Consider the following 15,903-nt stretch of genomic DNA (forward strand, 5'->3'; position numbering starts at 1 on the left):
GCAAAACCTTAGCGGTAGCGGACGCCCTCTCTAGGAGCCCAGAACAGCGTCACAGCGATGAGGCCGGTCATGAGGATGTGGCAACACGTACTGAGGTGGTCATGAGTCAGGTCCCAGCCACAACATACAGGATGACAGAGTTAAGACAACACACAGAAAATGACGGTCAGCTACAGGCAGTCAGGGGTTTCATCAGAAATGGGTGGGTTGTAGACATGGTACCAGAGTCTTTCAGGGAATTCTATCATGTCAGAGGAGAACTGTCAGAGATTGAAGGGTTGGTCATCAGAGGCAGGCGCCTTGTTGTTCCCACAGAAATGAAGGAGATTATACTCAGGAGAATACATGATGGACATCAAAGCCTGGTTAAATGCAGAGAAAGAGCTGCTCAGTCTGTGTGGTGACCCAGAATGTCTGAGGGGATCGTGACAACCGTACAACAGTGTGCAGTCTGTGCAGGTTTTTATCAAAAATGTCCTTAAATAAATCCTTCCTGCTGTGAAAGAAACCAGACTAAAGCAGAATAAATCTGATTCTCTTTATTGATTTTTTCACTTTTTTACTGACACATTTCTGTTCTTTGTTCAGAAACAACAAATTAATCACTTTGTTTTAAAAAAAATAAAAACATTTGACAGAGAGACTGGAGACAAACCCAAAGCCAAAAACATTTTTATTTTAATGCTGAACATTTTTCTTTTTGAGCAACTGTTGAAAAAAAAAACAAAATATCTTTGGAAGCTGCAGTTTTTAAACATTTCTTGAAGGTTTATCATCAGACACTCCTGCATAAAGGTGACCTTTCTGCTCCAGGAGCTCAAAGACGGATGTGGACTTGAGCTTCACCTCCTTAAACGCCTCCTCTGATGTGAGGAGATTCCTTCGTTTGCTGAAGGTCCCAGAGGAGGTCCTGGAGCTGCAGCTCGCCTCCTGCAGCAAAATCTGCTTCAGAAAACAGTCATCCACCAAAAAGATCACATTCCCAAGAGTTTCTGACTAAACTAGGATTTCTCTCTTTGAAAACAGCTGTTCTAAAATCAAACTGTGGCTTTTTTATTGAATTTCTTCTTCCTATTTTCACAGGTGACACATTCATGTGATCAGATTCTGGTGGCTTTAAATTAAAAAAGTTTGAATGAGTTTTTAAGAAGCTGCCCCAAAGGAACATAAACGCAAATTAAACAAATGAAAATGAGAATAAATCCATTAACTCTATTCATTTAGTGAAAAGGCATCTGCCTCCAGCTCCATCGTCTCTGAAAGCCAAAGTCCTGTTTGGATCCGTTTCCTTCACTGCAGAACACGGATCGTCCCGTTCTGACATGTTTCAGGAAACAGCAGATCTCTGTTCAGAGACTAGAACAAGAGGTGAAGATTTCCTCATTAAAGACCTCAGAGGTTTCCATTTGACCTGAAAATCTGTCTCACAAAAGTCTAAATTGTTTTCTGCTGGACTCCAGTGAGAGAAAATGATATTGATGAAGCTCAAACTAAATGTATTTTAACGGATTCAACTCTACAGATGTTCAGGTACCTTTTGATGAAGAGGAGCACAGTGAGATGAGCGATGACCACCAGCAGGATCTTCAGCACCACACTGAGGATCAGAGACGTTCCTCCTGTGGAACATCTGCTTTTCAGAACGTTGATGGTTCAGAAAAAGGAAACAACGTGGATGGAAACTTCTGTCACTGAACATTTATTGGTGTCCTGAGTCACTAATCAATGTGACGATAACGAGTAAACGTTGACAGATGCAGACTCTGATGCAGATAATTTACTTTGACAGAGCTGAAAGCGATGAAACAAACTTTACTGGATCTGTCTTTGGTTTCCTCCAACAGGAAAAATCCTAAAATATTAATAGCTTTGACACCCCCACCTGCAGAGTCAGCCTCCACCTGCAGCCTGAACAGACCCGACCGCCTTTTGGTCCCCAGAGCACAGCTGTAGTTCCCAGAATCCTTTGCAGTCAGGGGGCCCAGATGAAGGGTGGGGCCAGTCTCTGGGAGGGCGTGATCATCTTTCAACCAGGTGATGCTGACACCATGAAAGGTGCAGGATGAAGTGGTGCACTGAAGGGAAACTGTCTGACCTCTGACCTCTGAGCCGTTACTTCCTGTTACGCTCATGAGAGGATTTTCTGAAAATGACAGTTTGAATTAGTTTTTCTGGAGGACTGAAGAGGATTTGTGACACACTTTGGACGTGCCGCTCCTACCTTCTACTCTGACTGTCACTCCTGTTCTGTTGGTGAAATGTCCAGCAGGATCTTCAGCTTCCATCCTGAAGCGATACGTTTCTGCATCTTCCAGCTGAATGTTTGTGATCTGTAAAGTACAGTTTCCCTTCTTGTCTCCCAGGTACTGAAAACGAGAATCTGTGTCTGGGGCTTCACTGTCAAACACTGAAGGAGCGGTTACATGACAGATGGGATGTTTTCTGCACCAGAGGACTCTGACGATCTTCCGTGGATCTTTTCCTTCTGCTCCGATGACTTCTGTTGATGGAGTGAAGCTGCAGGGCAGGAGGACAGTGGACCCTTCAGCTGCACAGGTTTTAGTGAATGTATATGTGATTGTTGGTGTTTCTGCTCCTGCAGAGAGAGAATGATAAAGAGTTCAAACAGACTAAAACATTAATCTGATCCTTTCTGACATCACATTTATGACTCTTGAGGGTAAAGATCAAGCCTGAAGTTGGAGCGACACATTGACTGGAGTTAACTCCGCCCACCTCAACAACAGGCCAAAAAGGTTTGGCTGATGGGTCAAAGTAAAGTTTGTTTTGTTTTATTGATCCACTCAGTGGATAACAAATGATGCCATCATTCTAGTATTTTACAGGTTGGAGTCTGCTTCTGCATTCACTCATACGTCTGAGTTTCAGGGGCAGCTCACACACAACAACATTTATTTAAGTCTTAAATTTACCAGAAAAAAGTCATAACTGTTAAATTACCAGAATAAAGTCGTATATTTAGAACTCTAAAAGAAGTAAATCCAAAAACACCAAAGTTGTCTGTTTATAGCTTGAAGATGAAAGATGTGGAGCATTTTGTGAAGCTTTATTTCTAGTTTTCAAAAACAAAGAAATTCTGAACCTTTTGGTTCAGATAATCAGATTATTATTAGTTTTACCACTTTCGCGTCCAGATCTGTTATACTTCCCTCAGTGAATGTCCCTGCTCAACTCTGAACAGGAAGATTTCTAGAAAGAGATTCTCCGTTTTGTGTCTCTGATAACAACAGCAGCGGTTTCTGAACAGATGTTGGTCCTACCTGCCAGGAGAACCTTGAAGCTCCAGACAATCACCAGCTGCTGGACCTGCATTCTTCCCTGCTCCTCCTCAGAGCTGAACCTCTGAGCAAAGATGAAGAAATCTGTGAGGCAGGCTTTAAAAATACCAAACTCAAACTTCCGTCTGTCTTTCTATACAGGAAGTTTTCTTTCGTAATTTCAGTTTTGGAGTCATAACTCTCAATGCTTAACATTTTCATTTCTGACTGACTTTGAATGTATATTTTTCACCAGAAGCTTTCAGTCTTTAAAAGAATGCAAACATCGAAGAAGTTGCACGCCAACAAAGTTCCTCAAAAATAATTCCATGACTTCCTTGTACTAATTTCTTAAAGCCCTTTATGTTTATCATTTTCTGAAAAGAATCTTAGCAAAGACATTTTTCTTCTTGCAGCTCTTTTGACAAACATCCGTTCTCAGAGACAAATCAACACATTGTTGATTTGAATGGTTTTTATTTTTATTTTCTTTCGCTCACATCTAAAGTAGTTCGTGCACATATAAGTACATTTCCTGTTTATTATCTAACACTGTTGTGACGCATCAGAGCTGCGCAGGTTTTCGCTCCCGCGAGGACCACTTCAAAGTCAAGAACGGTAGGAAGAGCTCTCACTCTGGTAATTATTCTGAAAAACCAAAGTTTGGTTTTAAACGTGTTTGATGCTAATTACGAAAGTTGCCTTTCTGTTTTAAACAATTGTATTACTTTCTGCTAGCATTGATTTTACAGTCAGTTTTATATTGTAATTTTAGTTGTTACGCAAAAAAACGCCAAACTAGCCGCGCAGTGACTCATCAGCTCTCATAGACGATCTTTGCCCAGTCTCATCGCGCGCTGCTCCGCGCAGCCTCCCTGCATCCTCGCGCGAGCATCACTGAAGCAGTGCTCTGGTCAGCGACTCCCGCGCGCCCCTCTGCTCCGCGCAGACGCATGAAGGCCGTCTCCCGGTAGCAGCGACTCCTTCCTCGGTGAATCCTCCGCAGTCGTCGCTCCTCCATGGATGTGAAGTGAAGGCGGACGGAATCCAGTTGCTGTCTCTTCCTCTTCCTCTTATTCTCACCGTCCAGACCGCAGAACCGCACCGAACCACAAAATGGCGGACATGGTGGAGCTGGGACCCGCCTACGGTGAGTTTTTTCAGCTCCATCGGTGCTTCTTTACGGTTTTTCGGTTAAAATGTCGCCTTGCTTGAGGTTTTTCTGTTTTCTGGAAGGTTCCGCCGGTAAAATACCGAGTTGCTCTCTGAACCGGCCCTGCTGTACCGACAGCACCGACCCGTTACAGCCCGGTGGGCCCGACGGTGCCTTTTTTCGCTGTCATTGATTGTATCACAGAATTTCAAGACAATTTTTACTCGGATTTAAATTTCATATTTATATTAAAACGATTATTATTCAAAACTTCACTTATGCAAACAAGTTTGTTTTTTATTTGACTTTTATTTTAATCTATATGTATTTTTGTAAAGAAAAAAATCGTTTATTTATTTAATTTTTTTACTTTTTATCTCTTAATTGTTTTTTTTTTAAATCGCAGTAAAAACTGTCAGTACCTTAATCACGCTCGTGCGCGCGCAGTCCGTTACTTGTGTGCGTGCGCGTGCCAGTAAGGGTGGGTGAGGGGTGACGTCATGTCTGTACTGTTCGCCTGAAAAGCCCACGCATGCGCAGGATTGTCGCTGCTGTCTCATTGTTCTCACAGTTCTCGCCCGTTTTACCGGGAGTACGCCTGAATAGACGCGGGGGTTCGGCGGAACCAGGCCCGGTTCTGTCCCGTGAGAAGCTGTGGATCATTGGGAACCAGGACAGTGTAGTTTCAGACCCATCAGTGGACACTGAACGCCCCGAAGTCCAACTCAAACAGAGAAAGAGTGATTTATAGAGTGGATCGGATAATGACTGGATCCTAGATGTAGATGTTTCAGCCAAAATAAATTCTCTCTAAAGGACATTTTAAGAAAAGAAAAGAGTTGCATTGTTTCTGACTGAGGTCATGTGACCGGCCCTGTGACAGCAGCTTTTGTCCGGCGGTTTCCCGGGTCTCTGGCCTGTCAAACGGGTCTCAGCTGAGCCTGAGTGCGCCTGTATGAGGGTTGCTAGGCAGCCGCGTGAGCCGCTTCCAGCTCTCCCCAGAAGATGACATCATGTGTTGGGAGCGCCAGTGAAAACAGCAACAGGGAGGTTCCTGCAGTCCAGAGCCTCAGCCGCTGCCCAGAGTCCAGATAGATGCCATGTTGCTACACCGCTAATGCTATGTGGAGAATGTGTAAACAGACAGCTCTCAGCAACAGAAAGGGGGGGGGGGGTTGCTCTGCGCCAACAGTCCCGCCCACAAAGAGGTCAACTTCTAATAAACTGGTGCTGCTCTGCAGAAACTATGTCCTAGAAAACGACACAGGATTTTAGATTTAGTCAAAACCAGAATAATCCTAGTTAAAAAAAAACACTGGGGACGATCAGAGGGGGGCTTTAATGTGAAAAAGACCCCCCCACCATGACGGCTGCTTTGTCTCAGACGCCTCAAAGTCTCGTTTGTTTCAGTTGCTGATATGTTACTGAGGAGGTTGATAGTGTGCAGGTTCAGGTCTACACTGTTGTGGGTCGTAGGTGTGAGGCTGCTGTGCTTCAGCAACTCCCCCCCTGAATGAGGCCTGTGTTTATCGCTGCAGTCGGGTTTCCAACAAGCCTCTTCTGTTCCCTGCAAACAAAGAGCTCCTCAAGCTTCTGCAGCTCCTCCTTCCTGTCCCACTGCAGCTCCTCCTTCCTGTCCCACTGCAGCTCCTCCTTCCTGTCCCACTGCACCTCCTTCCTGTCCCACTGCTCCTCCTCCTTCCTGTCCCACTGCACCTCCTCCTTCCTGTCCCACTGCACCTCCTCCTTTCTGTCCCACTGCTCCTCCTCCTTCCTGTCCCACTGCTCCTCCTCCTTCCTGTCCCACTGCAGCTCCTCCTTCCTGTCCCACTGCACCTCCTTTCTGTCCCACAGCTCCTCCTCCTTCCTGTCCCACAGCACCTCCTCCTTCCTGTCCCACTGCAGCTCCTCCTTCCTGTCCCACTGCAGCTCCTCCTTCCTGTCCCACTGCACCTCCTCCTTCCTGTCCCACTGCTCCTCCTCCTTCCTGTCCCACTGCACCTCCTCTGCCTCTCAGCAGCTTCACCTACTCTGGGTTTTCAGACAACCCCCCTGATGTCCCAGAGGAACATGTCACGTTTACTTCATCTACTCTGAGGCGGTTCTCGTTTTGGAACCGTTCTCCCGGTTCTGCTCACAGTTGGTCTGGTTTGATCAGAACCTTTCAGTGACTGCCAGTTGAGCTGTCCTCAGGTGGGATTCGGTAAAATCCACATTTTTCATTAGAGGTTCATTCCGGTTCTGCTCCTGATAATCTGGGTTTGGATCAGAATCCAGCCTCAGCAAGAACCTGGAGTCTGACTCTGTGTTTTATCAGACCAGGACCCGTTTCTAGGACGGTTCTGAATTCTCCAAACATGTCACCTTTAGTTCTAAAAGTGAAGCAAAAAGGCTTCAGGGTGAACCCAGGCCAAAATAAATGACAACCCCCCCCCCCCCCCCCCCCCCTAACTGAAACATGTCATCTTACCTGCAAATGAAAGAAAAGGCAAAGCAAAGACAAAACTCTAACCTCCCTAACCCAACAAAAACAGGAGAAAACATGTACTAAAGAAAATGACAGTTCACCCCTACAGCTTCACTTAACAGAACTATAGACCAAAAAACTAAACAGAGTGGGCACAGACAAAACTACAAAGGAGTACAAAATACTAAAACACAACACTAAAGTGCAACACAAACTAAACAGGTGGTGAATTACAAAACAAACTGGAGAAGAGGGCCAAGCTGCAGTGGAGACTGTTGCAGCAAGGCTCCCTTCTCATGGTGTGAAGGTCGAAGTGGTGCTTTTAAGGCTGCCTCCTCCACCTCTGGACCAATTGGAGGCCACACCTTCATGCACCGCACCTGAAAATAATCAGACAAAAACAGACACACAAAGATGCACAAAAACACAGAGGTCCCACTCTGATACAGAAATACACAACACAGAACAAACAGAACCACCAAAACCAAATACGGCCACAGCCGTAACACATGTTGGAGGAAGTTCTCCTTCAGACAGAAACCTTTATGTCATTAAAGATGTCGGTTCTTCTTCTTCTGCTGTTTTTACTGGAGGTTCAAACGTTCTAGATCATCAGATGAACATCACATGAATATTTGGATTTCTCTTATTTTGTTAGTAATCAGTAAATCATTGTATCATCATACTTTTGCTTAATATGATATATTCATGTATTATATTCATTTTATGTTGTATTAATGTTCATGGTTACAGCATCTTTCTTGAGTTTTAAGCAAAAAATGGATCAAACATTTCCTATAAAATGTAATAAACGGAACCGTTACTAAAAACAAGAGTTGAATCTGAATTCTTTTGTATTTCCGCCTCATTTAAAAACAGCTGAGTGCAGCTTTTTACTTTGGTGATGATGAGGAGGATTGTGACTGTGATGAAGAATCACACAAAGGTTTTGAGGGAAATCCGCTTTCGTGGTTAAAGAACCGGAGAATCGTTCAGTCTTGATGAAGAACCCTCAGTTTGACGGTTGAGCTGCACGGCGTTCGGTTCTGGACCCTCTGAACACAGGAGAGGTCCAACTGCTCTCTGAACCCAAACCTGGTTCAGACTAAAGATAGTGAGCAGAAATGCTGAGTCAGGATTCTTTGGTGCTGAATCGGGTTCCGGGTTTGGACCGAACATCATGTTTTTGGAGCAGACCTGATGTGCGTTTGTGTTGTGTTTCAGTTGTGTGTCAGAGATGACCCCCCCCTTCCTGTCTCTCACAGCCATGTCTCCAGTGCTGGCGGGCTTCCTGGGAGCCGGGGTTCTGGTTCTGGTCATGGTGGTTCTGGTTCTGCTCTGGTCGTTCTGCCAGCGCCGTTACCTCCGCATCAGTGGCCGCTACAAGCTGCACGGCGACCGCTACTGCGACGCCGAGGACCCCCCCTACAAGTTCATCCACATGCTGAAGGGGATCAGCATTTACCCAGAATCCCTCAGCGGCAGCAAGAGGATCGTCCGCGGCGTCCGGCGCGCCGACCGCTCTGACGCTGACGGAGAGAGAGGCGGTGCCGCCGGCCCGGCGGGGAGGGGCATGGTGTTGGTGGACGCAGAGAACAACATCCTGGACGTCCCGGGGCAGCTGCAGATGAGCCACCTGGTGCCCCCCGCCGGGGCAGCGGCGCCCCAGGGTCAGGGTCGGATGGAGCGGGCGTTACCCGTCCGCGCCGATTACTGCTGCCTGGACAGCAGCTCCGCCAGCAGCAGCCAGACCAGCAGCAAGACGGCGTCCCCCTTCACCCCCGCCGGCGCCGAGCCCGAACCCGAGCCCAACCTGGGCTCCATCAGCCTCGCCGTCGACTACAACTTCCCCAAGAAGGCCCTGGTGGTGACCATCGTCGGGGCCCGGGGGCTCCCCGCCATGGACGAGCAGGCGGGCAGCTCCGACCCGTACGTGAAGATGACCATCCTGCCCGAGAAGAAGCACCGGGTCAAGACCCGCGTGCTGAGGAAGACTCTGGACCCGCTGTTCGACGAGACCTTCACCTTCTACGGCGTGGCCTACAGCTCGCTGCCCGAGCTCACGCTGCACTTCCTGGTGCTCAGCTTCGACCGCTTCGCCCGCGATGATGTCATCGGGGAGGCCGTGGTGCCGCTGAAGGGCTTCGACCTGAGCACGGGCCGAGTCCACCTGAGCCAGCAGATCGCCAAGAGGAACATGCAGGTAAACAGATCGTGTGTTTGTGAGGCCTCAGCTGGTGATGACATCATCATCCCAACCCTAATCACTGCCGCGGGGTGTCTGTTACCATGGTAACCTGTTCGACTGAGGGACAGGCGCTCCATTTAGTGTTTATCGTGTTAACTCTGGAACAATGAGGCCGTAAACATCCCCAGTCTGCTGACATCAGGTCATGAGGTCACTTCCTGCAGAGCGACCTGAGACTTTAGACCGTCAGCAAACTCTCAGCTCATCCGTTCAGCTTTCACACATTTAAACTCTGGATGGAGCTGCAGGTTCTGATCCGTCTCCTCTGTGTGTCTGCAGTGTGACAGCCGTGGAGAGCTGCTGGCCTCTCTGTCCTACCAGCCGGTGTCCCACCGCCTCAGCGTGGTCGTTCTGAAGGCCCGACACCTCCCCAAGATGGACATGACCGGCCTGTCAGCCAGTGAGTAAACGGGAGAAGAAGCAGGAGATCCGGTTGGAGGAGGAGGAGGATAACTCGCGTATGCGTCGACCTTAACAGCAGGATCACATTTCTGCTTATGTGCAAAATCGTAGATTCACTTTTGCAGGACGGCCTGTAGGGGGCGACATCTGATGATAATTCATGAGGCCTCAGTCACAGCAGAGGAATAACTGCATCAAGCAACAAAGGAAGGAATGCATTAAACCAGGGGGGGTCAAACTCATTTACACTGAGGGCCACATCAGCATAGCGGCTGTCCTCAAAGGCCAGATATAGTTTATACATGTAACTAAATGTAAGGAAAAATAAATGTAACTACTCCTTATTGTTAAATAACACATTATTTATTTATTATAACTTTTTAAAGTGACAATTACAGCTGCATAGAAACATATGTTTGCTTGTTACTTTAGCATAAATCCTTTTACATTTGACTCTGTCAGGTTAGGTTATATGGACAGTGTTTAAGTCCTAATGTATAGTTGACCAATCAGATATTTTAAGTCCAATTCCCCTAGATATGAATAAATACACAACAATTTTTATTTTTTATTTTAATAAATTAAAAACTTTTATGCTCTCGTGGGCCACATAAAATGACACGGAGGGCCACATTTGGCCCGTGGGCCTTAAGTTTGACACAGTGCTATAAACCATCGTTTTCCTGTTTCTCTTTCTTTATTCTAGTATCTTCCATCCTTTTTTGCCGCTTATCTCCTCCTACAGTGTTTCATCTATGTCAACCATCCAACTATTCAAATGTTCAGCTCTTTCAGCTTTTCCCAGCTGTGACTTTTGCTCCTTCAAATCCTTGAACTTTTCCAGATATTCCAGGATTTTTGCCTCCATTGAAATAAATGGGGAGTCCTTGGTGCAGAAGCTCGCTGGTTCGATACCCGACTCTGGCTGTTACGCCCCCTTTGTGTGTCTAGGGGTGCTGGGGGGGGCATAACATAAAAAAGTAAAGGTTTTGCTACCAAGTTGACTGCAACACAAAACACCAAACGAATGTCTCCATAAAATAACCAAATTTATTTACATATAAACAAACAATCCAACAATAACTAAAAGTGAAACTAAAAGGCTTCAGGGTGAACCCAGGCCAAAACAACAAACAAAACCCCAACTAACTGCAACATGTAATCTTACCTGCAACAAAAGAAAAGGGAAATAAAAGACAGAACGCTAACCTCCCTAACCTAACAAAACCAGGAGAAAACATGTACTAAACAAAATGGCGGTTCACCCCTACAGCTTCACTTAAACAAAATCATAAACCAAAGGACTAAACAGAGTGGGCACAGACAAAACTACAAACTACAAAGTGCAACACAAACTAAAACAAGTGGAGAAGACATAAACAAAATGGAGAACAAAACAAAATGGAGAAGAGGGCCAAGCTGCAGTGGAGGCTTTTGCTGCAAGGCACCCTTCTCACCGGCTGGACGTCCAAGTGGTGGCTTTTAAAGGCTGCCTCCACCAGCTTGTCCAAATGGAGGCCACACCCTTGCCAGCACACCTGAAAATAATCACAGACATACAAAGATCCACAAAAAACACAGAAGTCCCACTCTGATACAAAAATAACACACAAAACACAGAACAAACAAACAAACCAAAATCAAATACAGCCCCAGCTGTAACACCCCCCTACCCAAGATAAAACTTCTTCAAAAAGAAGTTTTTACCCTAAGTGGAGCACACAAAAAAAAAAAAAAAAAAAAAAAAAAAAAAAAAAAAAGAAATAAAAAAAAGTCGTGGCTCTCACAGCACACCACACAAACTCAAGATGGCCTCAGAAGACAACCCCCCCCAAACTCAGTACACCACACAAAGCTAACGACAAACTCAAGATGCGCCACAGAAACTAACTGACCACACAAGACACATCACAAAAACTCGGGACGCGTACCCCTCTGGGCACGCGACCGTCAAACTCGGGGTGCGCGCCCCGCAGAACACGCACCCGTCAACTCGGGGTGCGCGCCCCGCAGGACACGCACCCGTCAACTCGGGGTGCGCGCCCCGCAGGACACGCACCCGTCAACTCGGGGTGCGCGCCCCGCAGGACACGCACCCGTCAACTCGGGGTGCGCGCCCCGCAGGACACGCACCCGTCAACTCGGGATGCGCGCCCCGCAGAACACGCACCCGTCAACTCGGGGTGCGCGCCCCGCAGAACACGCACCCGTCAACTCGGGGTGCGCGCCCCGCAAGACACGCACCCGTCAAGACTAGTCTCACTAGTCACACAAGACAGACTTGAAATTAAACAAACAAAACGAATGTGTTTCAAACAAAATTCAACACAAGTTTGGTTAACAGTTTGTGTCCTACGAAATGTTGGCAATGTGCTTAAGCACTGACTTCAAAGGTTTTGGTCAGGACACACAGGCCTTAATGCACTCAAAACACAGAGTGCATTAAAAACAGCCAATACAAATTCAAAGTGACTCAATCAAGAGCGAGGTGTTTACTCACACTGGATGGGCAGTAGAGCTCCTCCGTGGCAACCCCAGTCTGGAACACAAGAGTTGGGTCTGGCCCCCCCCTTAACCGGCTACGGCAGCAGGAACCACCGTACCTGCCTCCGCCCGAGCGGGGTTAGTAGCATTGGCAACAGCTGCAGCAGCCTCCACTCCTACATCATCGCCTACACCACCTCCAACTGATGTCTCCAGCCAAGGTATGCCCGAGGGTTGTAACACTCCATGCTCAGACATAAACTGCTCTTTGAAAAATGTTCTTGGTCTCACAAACCCAACAGGTCACTGACTTCAAATCAAATTAAGGTCTACAAAGAAAACAAACTGTTAACCAAATACTCCAAGCCAATATTAATTCTGATCAAAAACCCACAAATCAATTAACAAATAAGAGAAACCCAAACGGTTAACAATCCCCAGCTGTAACACTGGCATTTTTCACAAACATGTCTTATTGGTTGTTGTGCTGTTTTCACTTTATTTATGGTGAACTTTGATCATTTCTTTCTTTATTTTGTACCAATAATTATCCTTTAAGTTTCATTTTCATTCAGCGATACAGCATCAACCCTGCAGTTTCTCCTGGAAAAGCAGCTTCTTGTAGTTTATTATTATGTTTAATGCCAGTAATGGATGGATGATGTGTATTTATTTAACAGTAAACATTCTTTATTAATGCTGAAGATGCTAAAAAGCAAACATTTGTCTTCAACAAATCCAATATAGGCTTTAAAAAACAGTAATGGTTCATAAAAACATCCACATCTCTAGACACGTGTTCAGCTGACGCCTCTTCTTCTGCCGCCAGATCCCTACGTGAAGGTCAACGTCTTCTACGGCCGCAAACGCATCGCCAAGAAGAAGACCCACGTGAAGAAGTGCACCCTGAACCCGGTCTTCAACGAGTCCTTCATCTACGACATCCCGCCCGAGCTGCTGCCCGAGATCTCCGTGGAGTTCCTGGTGGTCGACTTCGACCGGACCACCAAGAACGAGGTCCTGGGCCGCCTGCTGCTCGGCCTGCACAGCCCCTCCCCCTCCGGCGCCTCCCACTGGAGGGAGGTGTGCGAAAACCCCCGCCGGCAGATCTCCAAATGGCACAACCTGAGCGAGTACTGAGGCGGGAGGAGCGGCTGGGACAGGAACAGACTCTGTACAGCACATGCACACACACACATGCACACATGCACACACACACACACACACACTGCTGTGACCACAGTTCAACTCCATCGCTGTTCTCTTCCGCCTCACATCCTGCAGCTCTGAAAAACATCTGAAGTTCCTCAGACTGATGTCATGTGTGTGTCTGCTGGGGGGGGGGTCCAGTGTGGTTACAAAATAGATGAAGACCCCCCCCCCCCCCCCTCATTGCTGTTGCCATGCAGGTCATTGCATGTCTGTGTGAAAAGAAAAAAGCCTGACGGACGAGAAGAAGCCTCTGTAACCAAACGCTGACCCGGCCCAGTAGAACAGCTGCTCTGCCCCGGTTCTGGTTCTGGTTCAGACGCCCCCGTCCTTTTCTTCACCTGCTGACAGAAGGGGAGGAACTTTAACGCTTAAGCCAGAGTCCGTCTGAACCCACGATGAAGAGTTTGAGCCCGCTTCTGATCGGGAACCAGAACCTGCTGCTAATGTGCAGAAAAAGAGACGAGGGTGGGAACCAACAGAAGGATGAAGATGAGGAGATGATGGAGATGAAGTCGCTAAAAATGAAAACCCGTCAGTCTGTCTGCTGAATGTTCTGCTAACCAAACAAAACTTCTTTGGACCGGAAACGTGGCGGCAGCTCCGCTCCTGAAAAACCTTTCCCTCAGAGCTGTCGTCGGGTCGGACGTTTTATTTACATCCGTCCTTTCTCCGTTGGTAACCATGACAACAACATGGGGAAAGGAGCTCACCTGCTTAATAACTAGCATTAGCAGTTAGCGCTCCCCTTTACTCTAAAGGTTTTGCTCCTCCACCCCTCCCAGATGTTGATCCGTCTGATCAGACACATCCAAACTGTCTGCACTTCCTTACCCTTGTGTTAGGGGGGGGTCTCCTCCCCCAGGGGGACGGAAACTTCACTGATTCCAGTTCCAACGGGCTGCAGTGGTTCTGCCGGAAACGTTTCATCTCTGTAGCTACAGCGCCGTCTGCTGTTCTCCCTCTGCGTCTGCGCAGACGTCACATGACTGAAAACTGCTTGGGGGGTTGGCTTTTATTTAAGGGCGGGGCTACAATATCAGAGCTTCTGCCTCCGATAAAATATTACCGTAAACATTTAAAAAAGAGCAAACTGCTGTTTCTGAAACCAGACGAGTTTTTCAGATGTGTGGTTGGAGGTCAGAGGTCAGGCGGAGGCGGGGTTTGCTGCAGGGTTTGAGCTTTAAACGCCAAGATGTCTCCAGATAGAAGACTTCCTGCAGGTTCAGGCTGCTTTTCAGAATAAAACGCCTCATCGCATCAACGTCCAGCTCAGCCAAAACGTCTTCAGAAATGATCTGATTTATCTTCCTGTAGCCGATCAGACTATGGTGCAGAGGGAAAACAGCAGCAGAGGGCGCTGTGGAGCGGCGGCCATCAGAATCAGAGTTCTGTGCGGTTCTGTGAACGTTTCCTCCCTCCTCACCTCAGCAGAACCTTCCTCTGCCGTCAGTCCTGCAGACGTCCATGATGAGGACGTGCTCCATCACAACGTCCAGGCCCACCAGTAGCTCTGCTTCCTGTTTCCTTCTTCTGTCACAACCTTGTGATTCAGTCAGCCAGCAGGCGGCTCCGTTTGTGTTCAGTTTTTGCCTCCTTTCTGTTTTTTCCCCCGAAGGATGTCTTGCGACTGTAGGTCGACATTATACTGAAATTATTCCACCTTAAATCTGCTTCTGGAGCAAAAAAAAGATTTCAAAGAAAAATGCAACCTGATCTCCATCCTGGCCCTTGGATCCGGTTGGTGTTTGGACGCAGCGCCTGATGGACTGTAGATTTGTACAGATGTGAAGACGTGAGCCGGTTTCCCTCCTGTCTGAAGTCCTCGGAGCTTTAGTGTGTGAGCGCCCCCTGCTGTAGACCTGGATGCTAACCTTGTGTTGGGTTTGTTAACAATCAGTGGACGTGCAAATAAAAATCTGTAAACTAAGAGAGCGTCCTCTGTGTCTTCCTGTCCGCCTGCATTCAGTGGAAGGGTTCTGATCGTCACACTTCAGGAAAAGAGGACAGAAGAACGAGGCGTTTGTGATGCTGAGACCCTCAGGCCTGCAGGACTTCCTGTTTGGCGTTTTCAGACGTAAACAGAACCGAAGCCTTTGCCGGGTTTCTAACATCCAGTGGTGGGGATTAGAGTCACCCGCTCAACCACAGCCGTCACCATGAGGAGGGTCCCCCAGAGAACAGTTCTGCCTGCTCTGAGCAGGAACTCTGGATCTTCATCGTTTGAGGGGAACGCCCGCCGTCATGCTTGGTTCCTCTGCAGCTGTGTGTCAGCAGATGCGTGAGGCGGATCTCCATCGGGTCTGAAACCGCCAAAGCCGGCGTGATGAGGCGCCTGAATGAGCGGCAGTGATCTCCTCCGTCATGAGAATGTTTCCCAGAACACTGGCTCCTTCAAAAACAACTCAGTGACCCCCCCCCCGCCTGCCCTGCGGCCTTCTGGGAGGCAGAGCGGCGTGCTGACGAGCTCGCAGGAAATGATGTCATTGTGCGCTTGGCTTGACCTTTTCCTGGAATGGTACATCCCAAACTTTAGCTTTTTTTATTCTTAAATTTAATGTGAGATCCACAAAACCTTCAAGTTTTCAAACTAACAAGAATAAAAAAGGATATTTTATTTACAGTCAGACGACTTTTTGGCATTTATAGAGAGAAACATCCA

The 15,903-nt window shown here is 47.5% G+C and overlaps 2 protein-coding genes across 3 annotated transcripts; one reads left to right on the plus strand and one right to left on the minus strand.

Moving 5' to 3' along the window:
- Positions 1-548: 548 nt before the first annotated feature.
- Positions 549-4,024, minus strand: LOC101164342. Of its 2 annotated transcripts, XM_020710519.2 has the most exons (6): positions 3,282-4,024; positions 2,424-2,596; positions 2,222-2,330; positions 1,883-2,143; positions 1,535-1,619; positions 549-930 (listed from the first exon to the last, which is right to left on the minus strand). In XM_020710519.2, exons 1-6 carry the CDS (start codon positions 3,331-3,333, stop codon positions 843-845), a joined length of 768 nt encoding a protein of 255 aa, XP_020566178.2. In that variant the 5' UTR covers positions 3,334-4,024; the 3' UTR covers positions 549-842. The 2 variants fall into 2 exon arrangements, with proteins under 2 accessions (XP_020566178.2, XP_004078474.2); XM_004078426.4 differs by having other exon boundaries at positions 551-930; positions 2,222-2,596.
- A 146-nt stretch (positions 4,025-4,170) lies between these two features.
- syt11 (synaptotagmin 11) lies at positions 4,171-15,171 on the plus strand. Its single transcript, XM_023964492.1, has 4 exons — positions 4,171-4,428; positions 8,164-9,101; positions 9,426-9,546; positions 12,862-15,171. Exons 1-4 carry the CDS (start codon positions 4,395-4,397, stop codon positions 13,170-13,172), a joined length of 1,404 nt encoding a protein of 467 aa, XP_023820260.1. The 5' UTR covers positions 4,171-4,394; the 3' UTR covers positions 13,173-15,171.
- Positions 15,172-15,903: the final 732 nt, after the last annotated feature.

The sequence above is a fragment of the Oryzias latipes genome, chromosome 16 (genome assembly GCF_002234675.1).
Source record: "Oryzias latipes chromosome 16, ASM223467v1".
In the NCBI taxonomy this organism is placed as follows: Eukaryota; Metazoa; Chordata; class Actinopteri; order Beloniformes; family Adrianichthyidae; genus Oryzias; species Oryzias latipes.